Here is a 22,640-nt window from a genome sequence, read left to right as displayed (position 1 = left end):
CTGCCACGTAGTTTTATTTCATTCTTTATTCTATTTATTTATTTTTTATTCACACTTGAGTCTTTGTAGAAACCAGGAATCATGAAATCAGCGGCGGTCATGTGACGCAGGCGGGGGCGGGGCTCTGCGTCTGCGCCGGCCAGTAGCAGCGCAGCGTCGGTCCTGGTCCCAGCAGCTCCATGGGACAAAAAAAAAAAAAAAAAAAAAAAAAAGCGAGAGAGAGAGAGAGAGAGATAGAGAGAGAGAGAGAGAGAGAGAGAGAGAGAGAGGGGAGACGAATAACGGTACATTGAAATATTCATGGATCCCAGCGTTTAACCGCACCGCATCTGCGTCGGCTGGCGTGATGCGTACGTGAATAAATGTCCTGGAAAACGGTGAACGGCGTTTCGGTGCTGACGAAAACAAGCGCTCCACCATTGTCTGCGTAGAAATAAGAATGGCCTGGATGTGGAAGGTAAGTGTGGGGGTTTCTCTCTCATACATTACAGTCAGAAAAAAAAGAGGGGGTAAAAAGAAGAAAGAACAACACGCACACGGAGCTGCTGGCGTGGTTTTCTGTATGCGGTGTTGCGTTTGAACAGATGTGAGATGAAATGCGAGCCGGTGATGCTCCGTGGAGGTAATTAACCTCCTCTGGGTTCTGTCTGCTCGCCTCTGAATGTGAATGATTTTATTGCAATGCTCGTGCACATGAGAGGAAATAAGCAGGCCCTCTTTGTTTGTGTGTTTATGTGTTTTTTTTTGTTGTTGTTGTTGTGTTATGTTCATGTTTTGTGTTTATCCTGAGCGTGAAGAAGCAGGCCGGCCAGCTGTGCACACACACACACACACACACAACATCCTTCATCACATGATGTTCAGGTGTTAAATAGGATGTGAGGAGCTTTAAAAGACAACACACACACACACACACACACACACACACACACACACACACACACACACATACACACACACACACACACAGCCTTTCAACAGATGAGGACAAAGTTATCAAAAAGTTCTTCCCTCAGTCTCCTCCCCTGTCTCCTCCTCTTTATTTCAGGCTAATTCAGTTCAATGATAATGTACACATGTATGTGATAAGTATAACAAGGGCTGCAACTAATGATTACTTTCATTATTGATTAATCTATTAGTCATTTGGTCTATAAAGTGTCAGAAGATGGTGAAGAATGTCGTTCACGGTTTCCCAAAGCACAAGCTGCAACCTCAAATGTTTTCTTTTGTCACAACTGAAAGTCCATAAACCAAAAATATTCAGTTTACTCATATAGTGAAGACTAAAGAAACAAGAGAATATTCTCATTTAAGAAGCTGGAATAAGAGAATTTGGAGTATATTTCTTAAAAAATGACTCAAAACTTATTTTTCTGTCAATTGATTAATTGATTAGTAGTTGCAACTCTGGATATAACACATTCAGTTTGTATCAGTGTGGGTTTTAGAGCTACAACTAATAATAATTTTCATTATCGATGAATTTATTGAGTCTTTTAATCTATCAAGTGTCAGAAAGTTTTGAAAACTGTCTTGTTTTTTTCCGACCAACAGTCCAAAACCCAAAAATATTCAGTTTACTGTCGTCTATAACAGAGAAAAACTTTAAATCATAACATTTCATAAGCTAAAACCAAGTTTTTGGCATATTTGCTTCAAAGTTTACCAAAATCATCATTTGATTATTAAAATAGTTGCAGATACATTTTAATTTTTCAAATAATCTGCTGATGAATTTCTTGATTAATCGATTAGTCGTTAAATCTACGACATGTCAGAAAATAGTGAAAACTGTCCATCACAGTTTCCAGGAGTTCAAGATGGCGTCTTTAAATGTATCGTTTTGTCTTATCAACACAATGACGTTTAGTTTCTATGATAAAAAAACAGAGAGTTCCCACAGTGTGACATATAGGCCTCTATATGTATGCGTGCCGTGTGTCAGTGTAATCTGCTTTGCATTGCAAAATGTGCTCATTTGTGTGTCTGCAGCACTTAACTGTGTTTTACCTTCTTCTGTATTTTACATCTGATTTCAGTCTAAGTAGAGCTGAGCAGTCTGGCTGATATCGTTATCATGATATTGATAAGGATATTTTCTGATCACGATATCGATTATATCAGGATCAAAGACGGATATCAAACTTACAAAAATACTTTTTGGTTGCAAGTTGAAATTTGTTTAAAACTGTCAAGTACAGGAAAGTTGTCATTACTTTTAATTCTTGGTTTCTTTGTGTAATCAGATATTTCCTTACTTAGATAATAATTTTGCTCAATTTAGACTGTTTTAATAAAGTTTTTGTACAAAATTAAACACTGATCCACTCATTTTATTGAATTTATAAAAAGGTTTGGTAGATCATTTTTATTAGTATTAGTACAAGAGATGCAACTGATGATCATTTTCATTATTGGTTACGTAATCTGCCAATTATTTTGATTGATCAGTTACTTGTTTGGTCTATAAAATGTAAAATAGTGACATAAAAAGTTCATCACAAGTTCCTGAAGTCCAAGATGATGTCATCAAATGATCAAACTATCACTGAAGACGAAGAAAAGCAGCAAATCATCACAAACGAGCAACTTATTATGTCGATCAACTAATTGAGTCATTGACTGATCGTTTCAGCTCTAATTGATGGTGAAATTTAGGCATTGTGTAGGCAAATAGGTGGACATTTTTAAATGATACACAGCCATAATCACAATATAACAAGTATGCAAAATCACAAAACAAAAACAAAAAACAAGACGTTCAAAGAAATAAGCTGTGGTTCCACTTTTCCATCCTTAAACTCTTAAACAAAACCTGCAGCTTGCTGGAATAATGCATTTTTAGCATGAAATAGCATGACGAGGTGATATAATCACAGTATGATTCTGCTGAAACTTGATAAATACTAATATTGAATTATCACTCAGCACAGATGCAGCTGTTGTCATGGATTTCAGTGATGTAGTGGTGATTGAGAAGGTTTCATATTTCTAAAAGTTTTGCACTGATCATCCAGGTTTCCCTCCTCCTCTCCAATTATCCTGCTGGTGTCTGAACAGTCAGTGTAGTCGAAGACATCAAGGATCACTTTCCTCCCTTCAGAGGAATTCACTCATTTATTGTTTAACATGAAATCAGCTTCCACAGAGTCAGACGCTCCGTCACAGTTCACATACTACCAGCCTTAGTTTTGCTTTTGTCAGACTTTATGTTTCATCTTTTTTTAATTGTACCAAAAGTTGTGAATTATTATTCGTGTCAAGACGCTGCCTGCGGTTTCTGTCAATCCTTTAAACGCCCACAGGAAGAAACGAGCGTCTCTGTCAGGAAACAAATCCTTAAACAAACATGTCACTTTACAGACTTGATGCCACATCCCTGTCTGCTCGTGTGGTGTGTTTTTCCTTGTCTGACACAGAAGTTAATTTCACACTAGGTTTGACACTATAACATTCTTTATATTGTCACAACCAAAGCTCAAAGCTGGACAAAGGAGGGGAGACCGCACGAATAACTAAAAATAGATTTATTGTACATAAGTAAAAGATAAATTAAACCAACTACAATTAAACCAAATGCACTCGTCTTCAGTTTCATCTGTGCCGCTCTGACCGTCGTGTTAATGGGAGTTGAGAACATGGCTGAAAGCAGCTCCAGTGAAACATCTGGCTGTTACGAGTACGGTGCTCCATCCTACGTAGTTGACTTCAAACAGCTGGAGAACACCGACAGCGACGACACCTGGTTTGAGCAACAGGCCGTTGGAGAAGATGGTCCCCCTTATCACCCTTCTTAGGCCTGTCAAGCCACTGGAGTGCAGTGAGGAGCCCCTCCCCCTACGCCCCCCAGTAAAGACCCAGATGATGATCCCAGCACATCCACATCACTCATCTTCAAACACAGTCACATGCTGGGCTGCTGGAGCTTCTGCTTATGGTGGTGCCAGACCAAAGACCAGGACCTCTGTCCAACTACGCAGGGTCAAGGAAGTCCAGTCCAACCGCTAGTCAGAAAGCACAAAAAACTCTGAAGATCATAAGCTGGAGCGCAATCCACCGCCGAAGAAGAAGATGGTCCTGTCAACAACTGTGCCTGAAGAATCCCACTTCAACACAGACACTCGTGCTACAGCAGCCTCTTCATCCGGCGCACATGAGCTTTAACTAAAAATAGATTTACTGTACATAACTCAAAGATTAATGAAACTAACTACAACTAAACCAAACAGGATTGAAGCCAGAGGAGAGAGAGAGGAAGTGACTGAGTGCCACCAGTTTATATAAAAGCCAGTCAGTCCAGGTGACCTGAATCTGCCTGATGACCCGACTCCTCCCACCAGGCTCCTGTAGGGAGAAGACGAAGAGTCTGTCCAGAGAGAGTCGTCACGATATATATTTAAAAACATAGAAAATGTAATTACGTGCTACAAATTGCAGAGTGATTGAAGAAAATGTAAACCAGCAGTGGACAAGAGTAAAACAGCTTTAACTTTCTTGTTTCTAGTCAGTTGAGTTCACAAGTAGCTAAAACATTAATCAGATGTAGTTTGTGGTTATTAGGTATAGAAATCCTGTAAAACATACTGATGCTTATGATGCTGACAAACTGCGGTAAACCTTCTTCTCTTACTGCATTTACGTTACCCTCAGATTAGAGTAGATTAGATAAAACAGCTTTATTAATCCTCAAATCAGCTCATACAGACAGCAAACAAAATATAAACAATGCATTCACAGTACACAACAAGTAAATAACACCATAAAAAGCCATCTGAGACATGATTACAAACAATGTAGACGTTGCATTCACAGTACACAACAAATAACCTCATAAAGCCATTTAGACATGACAGACAGCTGGATCTAAACCACATCTAAAAGGGTTCATTAAAAAATCTGACCGCTGCGAGTCAACTGTTACAGTTTTTCTCGATCGCTTTATAACCGGGCCTATTAATTAAACACCCCATGTACCCAAAAGACAGACCCATTTCCCAAAACTATAAACACTATTCCCCAGTACTCACTCATGTGCTCATTTAGAAAGCTCTGGCATTCGGTATCATTAACTCAAGGCCTCACAGCTGGAACCCAATTAACACACATTTCTCCAGGTGGAAACACTGAGAGTCAAAATTGTTCACACACCAATCAGGACCTCAAGATGGATAAACGGGTCATGGGTCACAAAGACCTGAGGCAGAATAAATGTGATGGGTTTTTTTTATGTACAAACTATGTTTTTTATAGGTAAATACATGGAAATTATTTTTACTGTAGTATGTTCTTAATCAGTTGCATATTTTTTACAGTAAATTAACTTTTTCACCCAATTTTGGTTTATTTTATGGTACATTGAGGAATATATATGTGTTGTGTCTTTATATTATGTTCATCATGTAAAGAAGTTGTTCTGATGGAAAACCATAAGCGCCATTATTCATTACAGTAACAGGTTTTTACAGCAGTGTTTTGAATTGATCTCACCAGTGTGTTTTTTTAGTGTTTTTGTGTATTTGATGGTTTTTGTGTAATTTCTGAAGGCAAAGTTTGGTTTAGATGTAAGATTACATAGTTTTGAATGGAGACTTTGGTTTTGATGTGGAAGTTTGAAGTTTGCGAAGATGAGTGTGCGGTTAAGCGTTTGTGTTAAGAGTTTTGGGAAATGGAGTGTAATTTCAAGAAAAGTGTCACAGCAATCGAGAAAAACTTGTTTCGAAGGCTGTGATGGATTCACATTTACAAGAACATTTTCAGGAGTTTCTGAGCATAACGGAGACAATTGGCGACACTTTGCTGACATATGTTTGGTTGTATGTTTATTGTAAACACAGTAGATTGCTGTGCAGGATATCTCTCTGCCTTTCTGCTGGAATAATCCTTCCGTGAATCATAGCAACAAGTACTGTATCTGCTCACCTCATCTCTGCTCTACTTTCCTCTTTTTCAATATTTATGTTTTAAAGTTCCTACTTTGAAAACTGCTGCTTCCTGTTTTTTTTCCTCTTGCTATCCCCCTTTGTTTTTTAACCATTTTCCACTTTGTTATTGTAAATAACTCTGATTTTAAAATGTCATTTGAATCTCAGAACTATAAGTAAACAATTGAATGAATGAACTAGAGCCTGCTGATCATTAATATAAGCTTATTGTAGACATATACTGTAGGTATCGGCATACGTGTTGGCGGATAATTTACAGGAAATTGCAGTTGGATCTGTTTTTGCAGAAGTTTCAGGTAGTTTGTCAAGCACCTGAGAGCACTGACAGGATTATTTTTCAACTGTAAAAGTTCTGCTTAGTGTGTATTTTGTTCACTGTTCTTTAAAAAACACATTAAAGGGATCCTTATGAAAAAAATGTTGGTTTATGTCATGTGTTAATTTAAAAAATGAATAAATAAAAAAGAATATTATATGATATATTGTTTCTAGATGTTTTCAAAGTCTTAAGCGTCTATATTGAGGTAAAAAAAAAACAGTATTGGATGGATTGTAGAATGAGGAAAACATGGAAGAACGAGGGCCTGAACGATTAGTCGATCGACAGAAAATGTATCATCGACTATTTTTAAAAGCGATGAATCGTTTAGAGTCATTGTTTGAGAAAAACACTAAAATTCTCTGATTTCAGCTCCTTGAATGTGAATGTTTTCTGGTTTCTTAAGTCCTCTGATAGTAAACTGAATATATTTGGATTATAGACTGTTGTTTGGGACAAAACAACACATTTTAGGTTGAATCTTGGACTTTGGGAAACAGTGCTCCACATTTTTCACCATTTTCTGACATTTCTGACCAAATACTGTAATCAACATATTAATCAAGGAAAATAATAATTGGTTGCTGTCCTAGAAAAAGCAGCTACATAAAACATGTTTTTCCAAATATGCTAAAATATATATTTTAAGACATTTTGTATTTAGTTCACCTTTGGCATCAGGATGATATTCACAAAGTTGTAGTTGCATTCTCTGATGAAATCTCAATCAGAAGTTCAGTTTGTGTAGTGTTTTATTTGTAGAAGGAGGCAGTAATATGGTAATAACATGCTTTATTTGCCAGTTTTATGATGTCTGACTATTTACTGCAACCCCACAGAATGCATTCTGGGTAGCTGATGATGTGTTTAAGTGCATGAGGAGATGCGTTTCTTTACTGACCAGCATGGACTGTGACACTGAGTATTTGGACTCACAGTCTGCTACTTACTTTATAATTGGTGAGTGAGGCCTGCAGAGAGATATCTGACGTGCCGGGTTCCCCCCTTTGTTAGCTTGTGTTTTAATTGGAGTGAGTTCATCCGTGAAGAACCGGTGCCTGAGCTGGGAAAGGCTGCTGCTGTTGTCCTCCGTCGTAACCGTGCAGGATGAGTTCTCCATCACCTCTCATCAAAAGATGGTGATGCTGCTGTTCCTGCTAACTACATATGGCAGAACAAGGCCAGAGCAGCAAGCTTTTGTGACAAGTTCATGCGGGTACATGCGAGCTGAAAGCACACAAACGCGAAGGAGATTTCAAATTAATGAATGCATACACACACTCTCATTGGTTTGTGTGTGTCGAGAGGCGTTGTAACAGCAATGGGGGAATGCATGCAGTGAGTGTCCCAGTTCTTGGGAGTTTTAGGGATGAATGGCACTTCTCTTAGTCCCCCTTGTCCCGTGTTATTGTGTTACAGCAGAAGGCAGGCTGATAAAAAGTGCCCCGCCACAGTTTTAGAGAAAGCGCAGGGCACCGTTCAAGATGTTGAATGAAGCTGAGACTCCGGTTTGTGTTCAAAGTGTTATCAAATCTGTGCTCAGATTTCCCTTTTGTGCTATTCTCACCTCTTATCTTTTTCCCTTCTCGAGTGTGAAGTTTATACGGGATCTTTGGGAATCCATTGTTTTATAGTTTTGCACAGAGTCTTTCTGCAACGTGTCCAAGTGGAAAACATGAATTCATTTTTAATCCTGAAGTAGACAGATCACTACTAACAGTTTAATAGTCCTGCATACAATAATGATCACATGTTTCTTCCCGTTAAAGAGGAGTTTTTCCTTGCCGCCGTCGCCAAGTGCTGCTCATAGAGGAATGTTGGGTCTCTGTAAATTAAAGAGCACAATCTTGACCTGGGGTCCGTTTCACAAAGCAGGTTCAACAAACTCTGAGTCTAATCCTGAACTCTGAGTTGATCTACTCTGAGATAGGAAACTCCGAGTTTCCGGTTCCAGAACAGCTGATTTGAGTGAGTTTATTCAACTCGGAGTAGTTTCACCTGGAGTTAAGCGCGTGCACCACAACTATAAAAAGCCAGCATCAATTGAGCCCCGATTCAACGAGTCACCATGGCAACGGGGAAGCGGAGGGCTGCGTTTTTCGCCCCACTAGGGCTAGAAATCTTAATGCGATAATACGGCGAGTTTGAACATGTTTTCAAAAAGAAGTGCAACACCGCTGCAGCTGCAAAAGAGAGGGACACGGCGTGGGAGAACATCGCTGCTCGGGTCAATGCGTAAGTTTAAATGTAGTCCTTTGCAATCACAATAATATTACAGAGGAAAACTGCTTGATTGGTCGCCTATTAATTTATTTCATTTAGGTCCAATCCCGCGAGGGAGAAGCGCACTTGGCAGCAGTTTAGGATGAAATATAAAAACATTGTTCAAACAGGTGAAACCTCGGCATAATCTCATGGGGGAACCTCATTTGATCATGTTTTACATTGTAAAGTAAATATTAAGTGGCTGTTTGACTGTGCAGTTGTTTTATCCCCAACATAATGCTGGTTTCACACACATAAATGTCTTCTCATCTACATCATGTTCTGTTAAATAATTAAGCCTATTTAAACTAACACAGACTTCTACTCAGCCAACAGAAAGAAGGCAGATGTCCGTAAAACGGGTGGTGGTCCAGCACCGCCACCTCTAACGGAGGCAGAGGAGCTGGCCATAAGCCAGAATTTAGGAAGGCCAGTGGCTGGCCCCGACACTGTACAAAAAACTTCCGTTTGCAAAGAAACACAGCGCAACACACAATATCTGCTGGGATGTGAGAGCATGATTACGATTGGTAATGTTGCAAATGTAAAGACGGCTTAGGTTGTGTATGTAGATGATGGACTGTGACGTGAAATGGTACCGCTCAAAAAGATAATTGTCTGGAAATGCTAGAACATTTATGCGCGGACTGATAACCATCTCTCAACGAATATTTAATTCTCTGCGCAGTAATGCTGCACCTTCATCCACGGGATCGTTATCAAAAGGACATGCCATGTTAGTGAAAAAGTCGCCACCTACTGTGCCTAATGGACTTCTAATATACTGACTCTGATTTTTTTAATGATTTTTTTAAATGACAGACGGCAGAACTAGGCTACGCCAAAACTCGCCTGCTGACTGAATGAATGAGGAAATCAAATGGAGTGTGTGGCTCTGAAAGAGGGCGGAGACTGAGAGAAACTCGAGGTTTATTGAGAAAAACCTGGTCCCGACCAGGTTAGGTTCATAGAGTCTGTTACTACGGTAACTGACCGAGAGCTTAAGTTACCCCTCTCTGTGAAACAGGCTAGAGTTATCCCTCTTTCTCTGGTTTGAGTTACCTCCCTTTTTGAAACGGAAAACTCAGAGTTTCCCTCATTTCAGGGTTAACAAACTCTGAGTTTTCACTAAACCCGCTTTGTGAAACGGACCCCTGCTCTATGTGAAAAGTGCCCTCAGATAACTTTTGTTGTGATTTGGTGCTATATAAATAAAATTGACTTGACACTTGAAGGCATGGTTCGTTTCAGGTTTCAAGTTTTACTCATAAATATGATAAATATACATCAATGCAGGCTGAAATCCATCAGAATTTAATGAACAGCAGGAACACAAAGCCATAATTGCAAGTTTTGTGTGAAATGTAATGTAATGTTTTTTTTTTGCTTTTCCTAAGAAATCAGTGTTTACACTATATCCTTGTTGTTTGTTTTGACTTTGGTACTTATTTGGGTAAAATTGTAATTACTAAAAATAAGAAATGCAAGTTTTTCTGCTATTTGTGTTCTCCAGGGGGCATGAATATTTTGGTTTGACAATGTTTGTACTTATAATTCAAATATAATTCATTCAATATTTGCAGTGTTTCCCCGAGGTTGACTACTCTGGGGTGGGGGGGCGGTGTGCTGCGGGTGGGAGGGGGTGGATGAGGATGAGCCTATATGTAATAAAAATAGGTCTATCTCTGACAATAGTACAGTACAATTACAGGTACTCCTCTCTAACTAAACAAACAAATACACAGCTGTGCAAATAACAATAAAAATGTAAACAAAACAAAAATAACAACAGGCCTACTTGCTCTGACAGAGTAAAGTTTTTGGCTGAGGTAGACAGTTCTTTACCAGACAAAGTATTTCCTCCTATGTCGCCCTGTACATCTCTTTCAGGTTTTGTGCAAGTAAAACTAGTCCATCAGCAGCCTCAGGCTGTGCCACAGACTGCATACTTAAGACAGGAAGTGAGTGTGAAGAGAAACAGTCTGGTAAAACGGTAAAACACCTGTCTGTGTTTGACTCGACTGCCGGTGTTTACGAGTGGACAGCAGACGCGAGCCGCTTGGCAGGCTCTACACGGCTATAACCACAGACTGTATATAAAGACGGGCTTGGCGAGGTGTGACATCACCCATTGGTTTGAAGCCCAGAGTTGCAGCTTCTGGTCGGTGCCATCTTTTCCGTTTGGAGCCAGAACCTTCCAAATAGGGAGTGTGGGGCGTCGCTTTTCATGCTCTGGAAATACAAGTAACATGTTAGAAAGTTATCATGTAACATTAAACCTGCAGTGCGGAACTTTTGCATATAAATGAACATCCGTTACATTCAAGCCTTTGCCAAACGAGTTCACATAATGCTGATTAAGCCTATCACCACCAGATAAATCTCTCTGTATTTCATAGTATACCAGAGTTTTCGCTCTCTGACTAACTTGAATGGGGATAAAATTATTTAATCGTGTGGCTCTTCTAGACTTTTATGGGGGTTGTGTGATGCTCAAAACAATTTATCCACCGTTTTACAGTTGCAACAGCAGCGATGGAGTAGGCTACAGTGGAGCCTATGACGTGTCAACAGCGTTTTACTAATTACTCTCACTGCCATAAGGGGGAGACAAAGTCCCACAGTCCAGCTTTAAAATGACCAAAATGTTGCGACAATAGTCCTCAATAGTAGCAGCAGGTGAGCCGAACTGAGCTCAACTGTCAATCAACACCCACATGGCAGACATCAAATATACTACAAGTCTTCAAATCTTATTAACGGAGCAATAATTTCCACAACGACCACCAGCACAGTTATTGTAGGGCCTGAATTTAGTGATTGAGACCATAATGACTCGTTGAAAAACAATACTGACTCAGTATTTCTAGAGAAAAGTTTTTTGAATGGGAGTCTGTTGGAACCAGTACTTCCACTTTAGCCTCAAGCTGTCGTAGCTGCTGCTGCTTGTTATCATACAGTATATACAATAGCTGCGATATCATTATAGTTAATGTTTTCCTACACACGTTGGAACAAGTCCTCCTCCACACTGAACTAAAAGAAAGTCTTTGTCTTGCGCTTTGTTGTTCATCCATTCTTTAATTTTATTATGTTATGTGTGTACTTTCCTATACAAAACCCATCTTTTATTGATTTTATTGTTGTACTATTATGTGTGTACTTTCTTATACAAAACCCATCTTTTTATTGATTTTATTGTTGTACTGTTTGTTTGTATTGTCACGGTTTATCTGTTCTCTGCTGCGAGCTGAATTTTCCCCCGGTGGGACAATAAAGCGCTGAACTGAAGTGAACTAAACCCCTTTTGAGCCAACAGAGTACCATTTAAGCGTGTGGCTGCTTTATCATGGTAATGTAACCTACATCTGTTGTGCAAACACACACACACACACACATGCACGCACAGATCGCTGCGGAAGCTAGTGCAAGGGTTAGTTTATTCACAGCGGTAACCAAGGGTGATAACCTCCCTCCAGATTTGGCAGTAATCCACACTGCAGCAGCAGCAGCAGCAGCAGCAGCAGTAACAGCAGTAACTGGGCCAGAGAGCTGACCCTTGGCTCACACGAGGAATCTTATCAACATCTGGGAAGACTTAAGGCTTTACTTCATCTCGCTACGTGCCGTTAATCGTGTTATTCAGGTGGTTTCTAATCTCGGTCGGTTTAATCATGCGTCACCCTGCAAATTTGGGGCCATGGAACTCCGCCGACACGAGCCTGAATGCCAGCGCTGGTCATTTTCTTGTCTGCTTCTGTGTCTGTTTCGACTTCACCGTCCACCATTTGGACGAAATACAAAGAGAAGACACCAAGAGTTTAATGACAGAGGTGATATGGCAGTCTACAAATTACGTTCCAGTCTGTAATTGCTGTCACGGTCAGCAGCATAAAATTATATGTCACTCACAAAGAGTCTCTGGGCCACAACCCCTATTATTACTGTACATGCATTCACAGAGGAGCTTTCTGTAATGTCAAGGTTGACGTTTTAAACTTTAATTACCTTAAACACAAAGACAGGACCGCTTTTCAGTTAGAAAAACTTAAGAGCAGTTATTAATCTGCCATTGTTTCTCTAGATGTCAGAAGAAGGTGTAATCAATAGCGGAGAACATTTAAATGCATTTTCTGTAAAGTAAAAATTGACTTTGTTTAAATCTCTACTGTGAAAAGTGCAGTTTCAGCTTTTACTGTGTGAGTTATTCTTAGAGATTTGGCTTGTGAATCCTCCACATGACCCTTTGTTCTGGGTGAAAAACAAAGATACTATAAGTGAACTTTGATACCAAATGTTATTCCTTTTTTTTATACTTATTTATTGTTGGAATCTGCAGTAACATTTCCTGACAGAGAAACCACAAACACTTTGGTCCAGACTGAAATATCTCAACAACCTTGAGGTGTTTTGCCATAAAAGTTTGTACAGAGTATGAATCCTACTGACTTTGTTGATCCTTTGGTTTTTCCTCTAGCGCCAACATGAGGTTGACATTTTTGGTTTTAGTGAAATATCTTGACAACCGTTGGATTGATTACCATAAAATTTGGTACACACATTCATGTTTTCCTCAGGAGGAACTGTAATAACTTGAATGATCCCTTAACATTTAATCTTCTGCCATTATCAAGTCAAATGTTTAATTTGTCCAGAACATTTTATTACTTTATGACCAAACACCTGCTAAACTAATGACATTCCCATCAGCCTCAGCTGTACTTTGTTTAATACTTATTAGGAAATGTTAACATTATGGCTACAACGAATAATTATCTTAATTATCAATTAATCTATTGTTTGGTCTACAGAATGTAACAAAAATGGTGAAAATGGCGATCACTGTTTCCCAAAGCACAAGAAGACGTCTTTTGTCCACAACCCAAAGATATTCACTTTACTGTTGTAGAGGACTAAAGAAACCAGGAAATATTCACATTTGAGCTGGAATCAGAGAATTTGGACATTTTTTTCCTTAAAAAATGATTCAAAACAATTAATTGATTATCATAATAGTTGGTGATTAATATAATAATTGACAGCTACAGAATTAATCGACTAATCATTTCAGCTGTAGTTATCATGCTAACACACTAAACTAAGATGATAAACCTTGTAAATATCACCTGCTAAACATCAGCATGTTAGCATCTTCATTTTGAGCATGTTAGCATGTACAGCATGTCCACAAAAACATTCAATTACTGAGATCAAAATTCTTAAAATGACATACATTTCTTCTGCCTTATTTAAGAATCTATGCAAATATTGTTCATTTAAGTTTAACTGTTAGACACAAGATGTCTCCTACTTCACTGTAAAGTCTATTCTCAGTGTTTGTGCACCAGAGGCTTCAAGTTTCCAATCACACAAGTGTAAGATGATTACTGGACCATGATTGGCTCCAAACTAGTTGAGATGTCACAAATCCTGCTCATAGAACTAAAAGAACAAGAAGCAAAACATTTTTTTGGGTAGAGGGGGACTTTAACATTGTACCTGCATTATAGCAGCATGTTAAAATTATCATTGTGAGCAACTTAGCGTGCTGACGTTAGCATTTAGCTCAGAGCACTGCTGTGTCTACATACCTCAAACGCCTCTAACTTAATTTGCAGTTTTTTCCCTTGATGAGCAAAACCATTTTAATCACAAATATTAGAAAAATGTATCAACACTGCAGTTTTTCATATTTCATAAATAATCTCCAGCAGCTCTTTCCTCTGAGTCTTGTATTAATATCAGCATTTGTGGTTTTAGGAAAGATAATTCGCAGATAATCAAACAGCGTTTGTTTTTAACTACACCTGTCTGATCAGTCAGCCGCACACGTTTAGCGGCCTCGAGATTAAAGGGTCACACACCGTTTAAGGATTAAGACTGGCCTCTTAACACTTGACTCTGCAGTCAGATGTAAACTCCCACTTGCAGATAAAGACAGAGCGACTGACTGAGCGCCATCAGAGCAGTCTGTGGCTGCTAGACGGAACCGCCGAGACGGCAGATCGCTGGTAGTCGGATGGCATCATCCGGCCCGTTTTGGCTCACTGGACGAACTCTGGAGTTTTGTGTTAGAACATGATCGTTGAGGCAATCTGCCAACTTTCTGCTGCCTGGATATGACATATCCAGGATGGACCTCACACCATGTATGTATGAAGTAACAGCCAATGGTTGATTAGTCGTATCAGATGTGACGTAGACTGACTGTTGAACGACCTTTCAGTGTTAAGATGATGTGTGCGTCTTGTTTGCCTCATAGAGAAATTCAGATTTTTCCAAGGTGGCAAGAAAATTGACTCACCGTGGGATTTTTCAGGGTCTATGGTAAATTATAAATAACACTACTTAAACCTAAGGCTGCAGCAAGTTAGTATTTTCATTATTGATTAATCTGATGGTTATGTTCTTGATTCAGCAATTAATTGTTTGGTCTTTTAAATGTCAGAAAATAATGAAAAATGCCAGTAATAATTGCCTTCAAATGTCCTTGGTTTAGTCCAAAACCCCCAAATATTGACATACAATGATATAAAACAGAGAAAAGCAGCAAATACTCACTTTTGAGAAGCTGAAATAAACAAATGTTTGGCATTTTATGATTTAAAAAGGACTTTAACAGTTTCTCTGCCCATTAAAACTAACAGTTATTTTCATCATTGATTAATCTGTTGCTTATTTTTCTTATTGACTCATGAGTCAATGAAATGTCATAAAATAGTAAAGTAAATGCCCAAGGTGGTGTCTTCATGTTGGATGTTTTGTCCAACTAACAGTCCAAAACCCAAATATATTCAGTTTACAATGATACAAAGTGTAGAAACACTACAAATATTTTAGAATCTGGAAGCAGCAAATGTTTTTGGCCTTTTTGCTTGATTATAAATATTAACATTGTTGATTCATTCTCTGTTGACTAATAGGTTAACTGTACGACTGTTTCAGCTCTAAATGTTTACGTCATAGCGTGGTGAGGAACTGACATTTTCCACAGAGTGCAGGCAAACGATTCAGCAGTGCATTTTAAAGTTTTATGATGCAACGTAAAAACTCTTCTACCATATGTAAGTCAAACAGCAACACTTTGTATGTGCACAATCTGCTCTTCTTGTTTTCTATTCTGTCATTTTCATCCTGGAGGAACTTGAAACTGTCTTAATTACACGTTTTATTGACTTTAAGGAGCATTTAGGTCCTTAGTTTCTGTCCATCTTCTAACACAAAGTAGTTACAGAGTCATACAACTGCCAGCCAGTTGGATTTATTTGAGCGTGTTGCATCCATTGCTGGATAACATTTGGCAATTCCCCCCCCGGCACATTGTACTCTTGGCAAGGCCTTAGAGCTTGTTGTACTCTTGGCAAGGCCTAACTGCCCATCGGCACAAGTGTGATCCAAAGCCCCAGAAGAGACAGATCAGATGAGGCTATGCTTGATAAGGAGTTATACTCTCCGTAAACTTGGATGTGGCTTAGAAATGTTGTCCAAAAGACAAAAAAAAAAAAGAAAAAGCCATACAGAATCAAGCTGGAGGTGCCAGACGGGAAGATTATATGTAAAACTTAAAGGTTCAAGTCTTTTGCCATTTAGCTCCAGTGGTGCATGTTTGTAGCTGCTTGTGGACAAAAGACAAGTATGAACACATCGGACATGTGCCCCCTTAAATAGCTGAGATCTGATGGCTTTATAAATTAATTCTATTGTCACAATAAGTGTTTTAAATTAGCCTCAATAGTATATAAGTATATAAACAAAAGTTGAGCCGTTTGCAAATTGCAATTGTGTTAACATCAGTGTGAGATGATGTAAGATTAACCAACCTCAGCTGACTCCATTAACAGTTTGACTTGAATGAATTTGTAAATTACTTAAGAATTTCCCAGTTGAAAGTGACTGAAGCATCAGCTTTAACTATAACCAACAAGTAATTAACATTTTCATTACTGAAATGTGTCCTACAAAACAAGAGATGGATATTTTTATAGAGTAGTAAAAGTCAAAAGCTAAACAGTGTCAGTAAAAAGAGTAGCTACATGTTGTGAGATTTATTTTCTTTACTTAACGTTAAATATTAACATTACCCCTGGGTATAAAGCTTTTTTGATAACATTTTATTTTATTTTTTTATTTTAACATTTCCATTAAATGCTACATAGTGTTAATAAGTGTCATTCAGTCGTAGTTGTAGATAGTTACTGATGGGGGTCAGTTTGATCATGAACAGAGAAGCCAAAACAGATTTATTTATTTATTTAATTACTGGTAACAACTTGGTTTGATGTGAAAATTGTGAAACTGTGAAAAAAAAAAGAAATTGACTGCATGAGTACAAATATTGCTTTAGAGCTGCAACAATCAGTCGATTAATTGATTAGTTGCCAACTATTAAATTAATCGCCAACTATTTTGATAATTGATTAACTGTTTGGAGTCATTTTTTATGAAAAAAAGTCCAAGTTCTGTAATTCCAGCCTCTTAAACATGAATATTTTCTGGTTTCTTTAATCTTCTATGACAGTAAACTGAATATTTTTGGGTTGTGGACTGGGTTGGTCGGGACAAAACAAGACAGTTATGGTTGCGTCGTGGGCTTTGGGAAACACTGATCAACTTTTTTAACCATTTTCTAATGAAATAATGAAAATAATCATTAGTTGCAGCCCTACTTTGGAGTATCAACTTTATATAATAGTTTTAAAAACTCCAGTTGCAGACTGGGCACACCTAAGTCACAACATGTTGCCACGTTCAAATGAAATCTTGCCCCACAACCCTCAAGAATCCAAACCAGTAAAGCTCAGTTAGATCCAGACTGGATCCATCAGAAACCCCTGATCTCAGAGCCACGCCGCTGTAATCCTGTATGTATTTTTTCTTCTCAACAGCTTTTCCAGACGGTGAGGTGGCAAGATCAGGCTTGGCTGTTACCCTGGGTAACGGCTGATTTTGTGCAGCTCGCCTTGAGCTTTCTGCACTCCGCCCTTGAACCAAGCCTCTGAGCAAGCAGAAAATCCCTGTAATTGCATTAGTGTTGTCCAACTGTGCGCTCCGTGCCACGCCCGCTCCCTCCAGGCCAGCTTTTTAGCTTAATTTATTGCCTTGACATGTTAGGATTTATTTCCATCCTACTACAGAATTACGGATGACATATACAACATCAGATATCCTTGACGAATATCCCGCCTTCAGATGGACACACTCGGTCGCTTCTTTCCTTTCTCCTTTTCTCTCTCGTTGAAGCGTCAGGTCGTGCTATAAAGTCAGTGATGTGCTCAGTGGGAACCAGGTCTGGTCATAGTATAGGCTGCTTCCTGAGGGCTCTTGACCAAGCCAGCTAATAAAAGGTTTCAATGCCACTGTTATTATCCCCAGTGGAAGCCAAGCAATGTTGTGGGCGCCAGCACTGGGAGGCTGATTACCTCCGTGAACTGAAGAGGTTGACAGACACAAATAGGGCCTGGCGGTTAAGTGAGGACATTAAATAAAGTGCAGTCAATTTTTTTCATGAAATATAATCCCCTTGTCTGCTTTTATGTTCGCCTGTGCCCGGGAACTTTCTGTTGTTGTGGTCATTATGAAAAAAGGAAATGGGCAGCGATTCAAAATGCCACTGTGTTCTCTGGGTAATGTTGCATCTGCTCGGTGGGCCTGCTGCTGTTTTGTATTTGTGGAGTCACACTGTTGTGTTTGAGGTTTCACGGGCGGTTTTGTGATTGTTTTGTCTGTCCAGATTTGTATTTTGGCTTCTTATTGATCTCCCTGATGACTGCAGGTGTTTGCTGCTGTTTTTGTTTTTGTTGTTGACACTGCTACCACCTCCCCAACCTTAACCCACACACACACACACACACACACACACACACACACAGAACGCCACGCTCTTCCCATCCTTCACATTTGCCAACACAGTGCAGAAGCACCACGGAGGCTTTGACAGAATACACTCTGCAAACTTTATTATTATTTTACTGGGTTGAACACCTGTGAGCGCCACGTAGAGGGATCCATTCACCTGGCTGATTTATTTATTGTGTTGCTCCGTTTAAGATTCATAATGCTGCTGTTGTAGCTCTCAGAGAACCTTTGCAATCTAAGAGGATTAATGAAAAACAAAAAGCTGTTCCCGGCAAGTCGTTTGAATGTTTTTGTGCTTAAGAAATCTCTGAGAAATGTCTGCAGCTTTGAACAATGAGGATTTGGTTGACTCAGATTTTCTTTCCTTTAATAAAAAAAAACTCAGACCATGATTTTCAGAGTGAGAAATGTCTTAAAAATATGTCTTAAATGCAAAATATCCTTAATCCGGTCCAACATATCCTATTGGTTCCACAGCTCAGGAAGATAAGAGCAAATTCCTTCACATCCGCCTTTTCTTTTGCTTGGCACTCATCGCGTTATAACCTCATCCTGTCAGACGATTTTTGGCTCCTGGGGATCATCATTAATCATTACACACATAAAGGGCTGCAGCTAATGATTATTTACACGATTATTGACGTGATTGATTGCTGGTTATTTTCTTGATTAATCAATTACTCATTTAGTTTATGAAAAGTTGGATAAAAGTTTCAAGGGACTGCAGATGAAAATGATCTTTAAGCTAACTCTGGTACAATGGATTAAATGTTAACATTTTGTACATGGTTCCCTAACTATAACAATAGGTACAATAAATAAACAAAACATTTCACTAACATAATTTCTCAGATTCTGACCGACAGTCTGAAACCCAAAGACATCCATCATGTACAGTTTATATGACAAGAAAAAGTAGAAAATCCTCAGATTTGAAAAACAGAAACTTGTCAATCTTCATCATATAAAAATGAATGAAACAGCTACCGTATTTCCTCTAATAGTGGCCCGGGCCTTTATTTACCTCGACTGCAGAGGGAACCAGGCCTTTAATGGAAGAAGGTGTATATAGAGAGAGGCCTTTTATATTTCTAGTTCCCTCTATTTAATAATTAAATTTGCTCATAAGCCTCTTTGTTTTCTGATCTGCTTCAGTTTGCTCTCTTAAATGTGTTACCGGTAATTACAATAATCTACTTACTCCAACATGTGGAGCAACGACTCTAACACTTGAGTTCCACCTGTAAGGTTTTGGCAGTGCACCTCTTAGCTATAGCATGTAGCATGTGGATAGCATGCTCCCAGCAGATTCTAGTTACCCTGGTTACCCTGGTTATTCTAGTTACCCTGGTTACCCTGGTTATTCTGGTTACCCTGGTTGCCCTGGTTATTCTGGTTACCCTGGTTGCCCTGGTTATTCTGGTTACCCTGGTTGCCCATGCTCATGTAGTGTTGCTGCTGTCATTATTACTGCACAAAATATGTGCAGTTATCCCCGTTTTTAAACAATATTGTGTCTCCTCCGTCCCCCTCTCCTCTCTGTGACGGTTGGCTAGAGGGCGACACGTGTCCTCATAGATCTGGAGTTACATCCAGGTAACTACTATTTATGCTTAACTGGCAGACACATTATATAACAGGCACCAGGGCTTTATCCACCCTTGTTTTTTCCCGGCCTGTTTCTGGGGCTGGCCTTTATTTGTTTGTGTCGACCACGCTCCCGACCATTATCGGACTACCATCTTTTCTCGGCCTCAATTTTTACCATTTTATTTTAGTTATGGTAGCTGTGTGGCTCTGGTGATGGCAGTGTTTATCAGTTGGTCCCCCACTTTTGATCAGACTAAATATTTGAAGGATTGCTCAAAAAAAAGACATTTATGGTCTCATAAGAATCTTGGTGATCCCCTGACCTATTTATTGCTATCATTGGGTTAAAATGTAACCTTTTACAATACTTTGGTTTGTGAAAACCTAATGATTAGAGCCGCAACAATAAGCTGATGGACAGAAAATTAATCTGCAACAATTTTGATTGATTAATTGAAGCAAATATACCAAAAATGATCTCATTCCGGCTTCTTAAATGTGGGAATTTTCTAGTTTTCATATATATGTAGTAGTCAATTGAATATCTTAAGATTCTGGGGCTCTTTCATGAAATTTGCGAGCTGTTTACACGTAGATCGCAAATGGTGGCAAAGACCAGTTTCACAAATCGTTGTCACTTACAACTTGCAGATAAATTTCTTAGTCATACAGTTCTCACACCTACTCCTAAATGCACCGTAGGTTTGGGCTCCTATTTGATTAGTTTAACATGTCAAAATCAACAGGAGAGAAAATGATCTGTTGTTGCAAACCGAAGCTCGCATGTTGCAACTTTGGTCAAACCGGACTGTTGATTTGACAAAAAACAAGCAAATCAAAGGCAGCGCTGAATGTTTTAAAACTATTTTTTTAACATTTCAGACTAAATGATCAGTCAATAATGAAAATAATTGTTAGTTGCAGCCCTAGTAAAAAAAAACTAATGATATTCCCATCAGTCTCATCTGTACTTTGTATTTAGATGGATGGTATTTAAATCCGTCTGCAATATTCTCCAACATTATAGAAGTACAACACTAAATAGCTGGAGTATCCCTTTAATTTTCTGTTGATTGACTAATCGATTATTTCATTGCTTCAGAGCATTTTGGATGGGTTTTTTTTTGCTGTGTATATATTTTTTCCAAACTCCTTCTGCTTTCCGCTCTTTTTCTTGTCCTGGATAGAAAGACTGAGTGACTTTTTTTTTTTTGTTTTCAGAGCATCTCTCAAGATGCAAATAACCTTGCCGGATAGAAAAATGCATTTGTAACCTCAAGGCATCTTAGGCATCGTGCCTCTGAGGGCTGAGCTCGAAAACATGACGAATTCCTTTTATTGCTGAGCCACTTGAAAATTTAAGTGTGCGTAGGAAAATCTCTGCAGAGGCCGGACGTCTGTTAAGTCAAGTGGAGATGGAAATTGGTGTCACTGTTTGTTCCTCCGTCCTACAGATGATACTCTCTCCGTCCGTCTAATCCTTTCACACCCTCAGATGTCTGTTTAGTTTGCGTTAGTGATATATATACTCAAATTTCTTTGTGTGAGCAGTCATGCTGTGTGTAATCACTATCAATGAGATAGGCTCTATTATGGAGTTATAGAGGGATACCATTGAGTTTCAGGGGAAATATCAGTTGCTAAATGTCAGTAATCCTGCACTGGCATTTGGCAAATTGAAATGGATTTTCTCTGGTCGATGTTTTTCTCAACAGCCAGATTCCCCCCCTGCCTTCGCCCTTCAAACACAAAGAGGCAGGGAGAATAATTGCTATGCTGCTATAAAGTACTCCATAGAAATTCAAAATTGGATGCTCGGCCCCTGCGCTATATTGCATATCCTGTTGAATTTAATGTTGTTTTTTTTTTTTTTTGCACTCAAGTTTCTCTTGTGTGCAGTCCTGACTTGTGGCCTAAAGTCAGGGCATCTGTGGTGGATGGTGAACAGCTGATTCATTACTATATAGCAGCTTTGTCCTTGGCAGGCGTCGCGGTCTTCTCTGCCCGTCGGCCATCAGCGACCATAAGAGCCAACACTTAAAAACTCAGATGTTACGGCGGGATAAAGCTAAACTAGCTGTTGTCATAAGTGAGCGGCAGAAGTCGTTTGCTGTGATTGGCCGAATGCCGCTAGATGGATTCAAGGTTCCCCCCCCTAAATATAGCCCTCGACAATATAAGTTATAGATATTATGGGGAGGAGGCGGGAGGGGGGCACATTTTTTCCCCACATTTAGGCTCCATTCACCCAGAAAACACAAGTGACTGGAGCAGGTGGTCTGCTCTGGTCTATCTTTATAGCCAGCCTGTCTCCATCTTCATACCACATTTATGTATTTAGTTTTGTGTGTGTGTGTGTGTGTGTGTGTGTGATTTACAGTTTATTAGTTTTAACCAGCTTGTACAAACATAAATAAAGCAACTCAACAAGAATAAATAGAACTCTTTTTACTGTGCAAAGAAGTGACAAAGAAAAAATACAAAATGTCATTACTTACGCAACATAATAACAATTTGCTCGTTACAATAATGATAATAAATAAGAATGAAACAACTGAGAGGTGTGTAATATCAAATAAATAAACAAACATAAATACTTAGTCCCACCTACAGTGCAAAATATTAAATTTACAGTTTTGTAAGACCAAGAAAAGCCACAAATTAGA

General features: G+C 39.0%; 1 protein-coding gene and 1 long non-coding RNA gene across 3 annotated transcripts in view; one reads left to right on the top strand and one right to left on the bottom strand.

Annotated features, from left to right (window-relative positions):
• Nucleotides 1–219: 219 nt before the first annotated feature.
• The window catches only part of st6galnac3 (ST6 (alpha-N-acetyl-neuraminyl-2,3-beta-galactosyl-1,3)-N-acetylgalactosaminide alpha-2,6-sialyltransferase 3), a 98,604-nt gene continuing 76,183 nt past the window's right edge, over nt 220–22,640 (top strand). The window contains exon 1 of one of the 2 annotated variants that reach the window (XM_044368742.1): nt 220–457. In XM_044368742.1, coding sequence (XP_044224677.1) covers nt 440–457 — 18 coding nt within the window. In that variant the 5' untranslated portion in view covers nt 220–439. Of the gene's footprint in view, nt 458–19,913; nt 19,981–22,640 lie in introns of those variants that run through there. The other variant, XM_044368743.1, reaches the window with a different exon arrangement.
• Nucleotides 3,516–5,173, bottom strand: LOC122994187. The gene is made up of 2 exons (XR_006406528.1): nt 3,977–5,173; nt 3,516–3,928 (listed from the first exon to the last, which is right to left on the bottom strand). It is a non-coding gene; the product is annotated as an uncharacterized LOC122994187 (long non-coding RNA).

The sequence above is a fragment of the Thunnus albacares genome, chromosome 12 (assembly GCF_914725855.1).
Source record: "Thunnus albacares chromosome 12, fThuAlb1.1, whole genome shotgun sequence".
In the NCBI taxonomy this organism is placed as follows: Eukaryota; Metazoa; Chordata; class Actinopteri; order Scombriformes; family Scombridae; genus Thunnus; species Thunnus albacares.
This window is presented reverse-complemented; position numbering and strand designations above follow the sequence as displayed.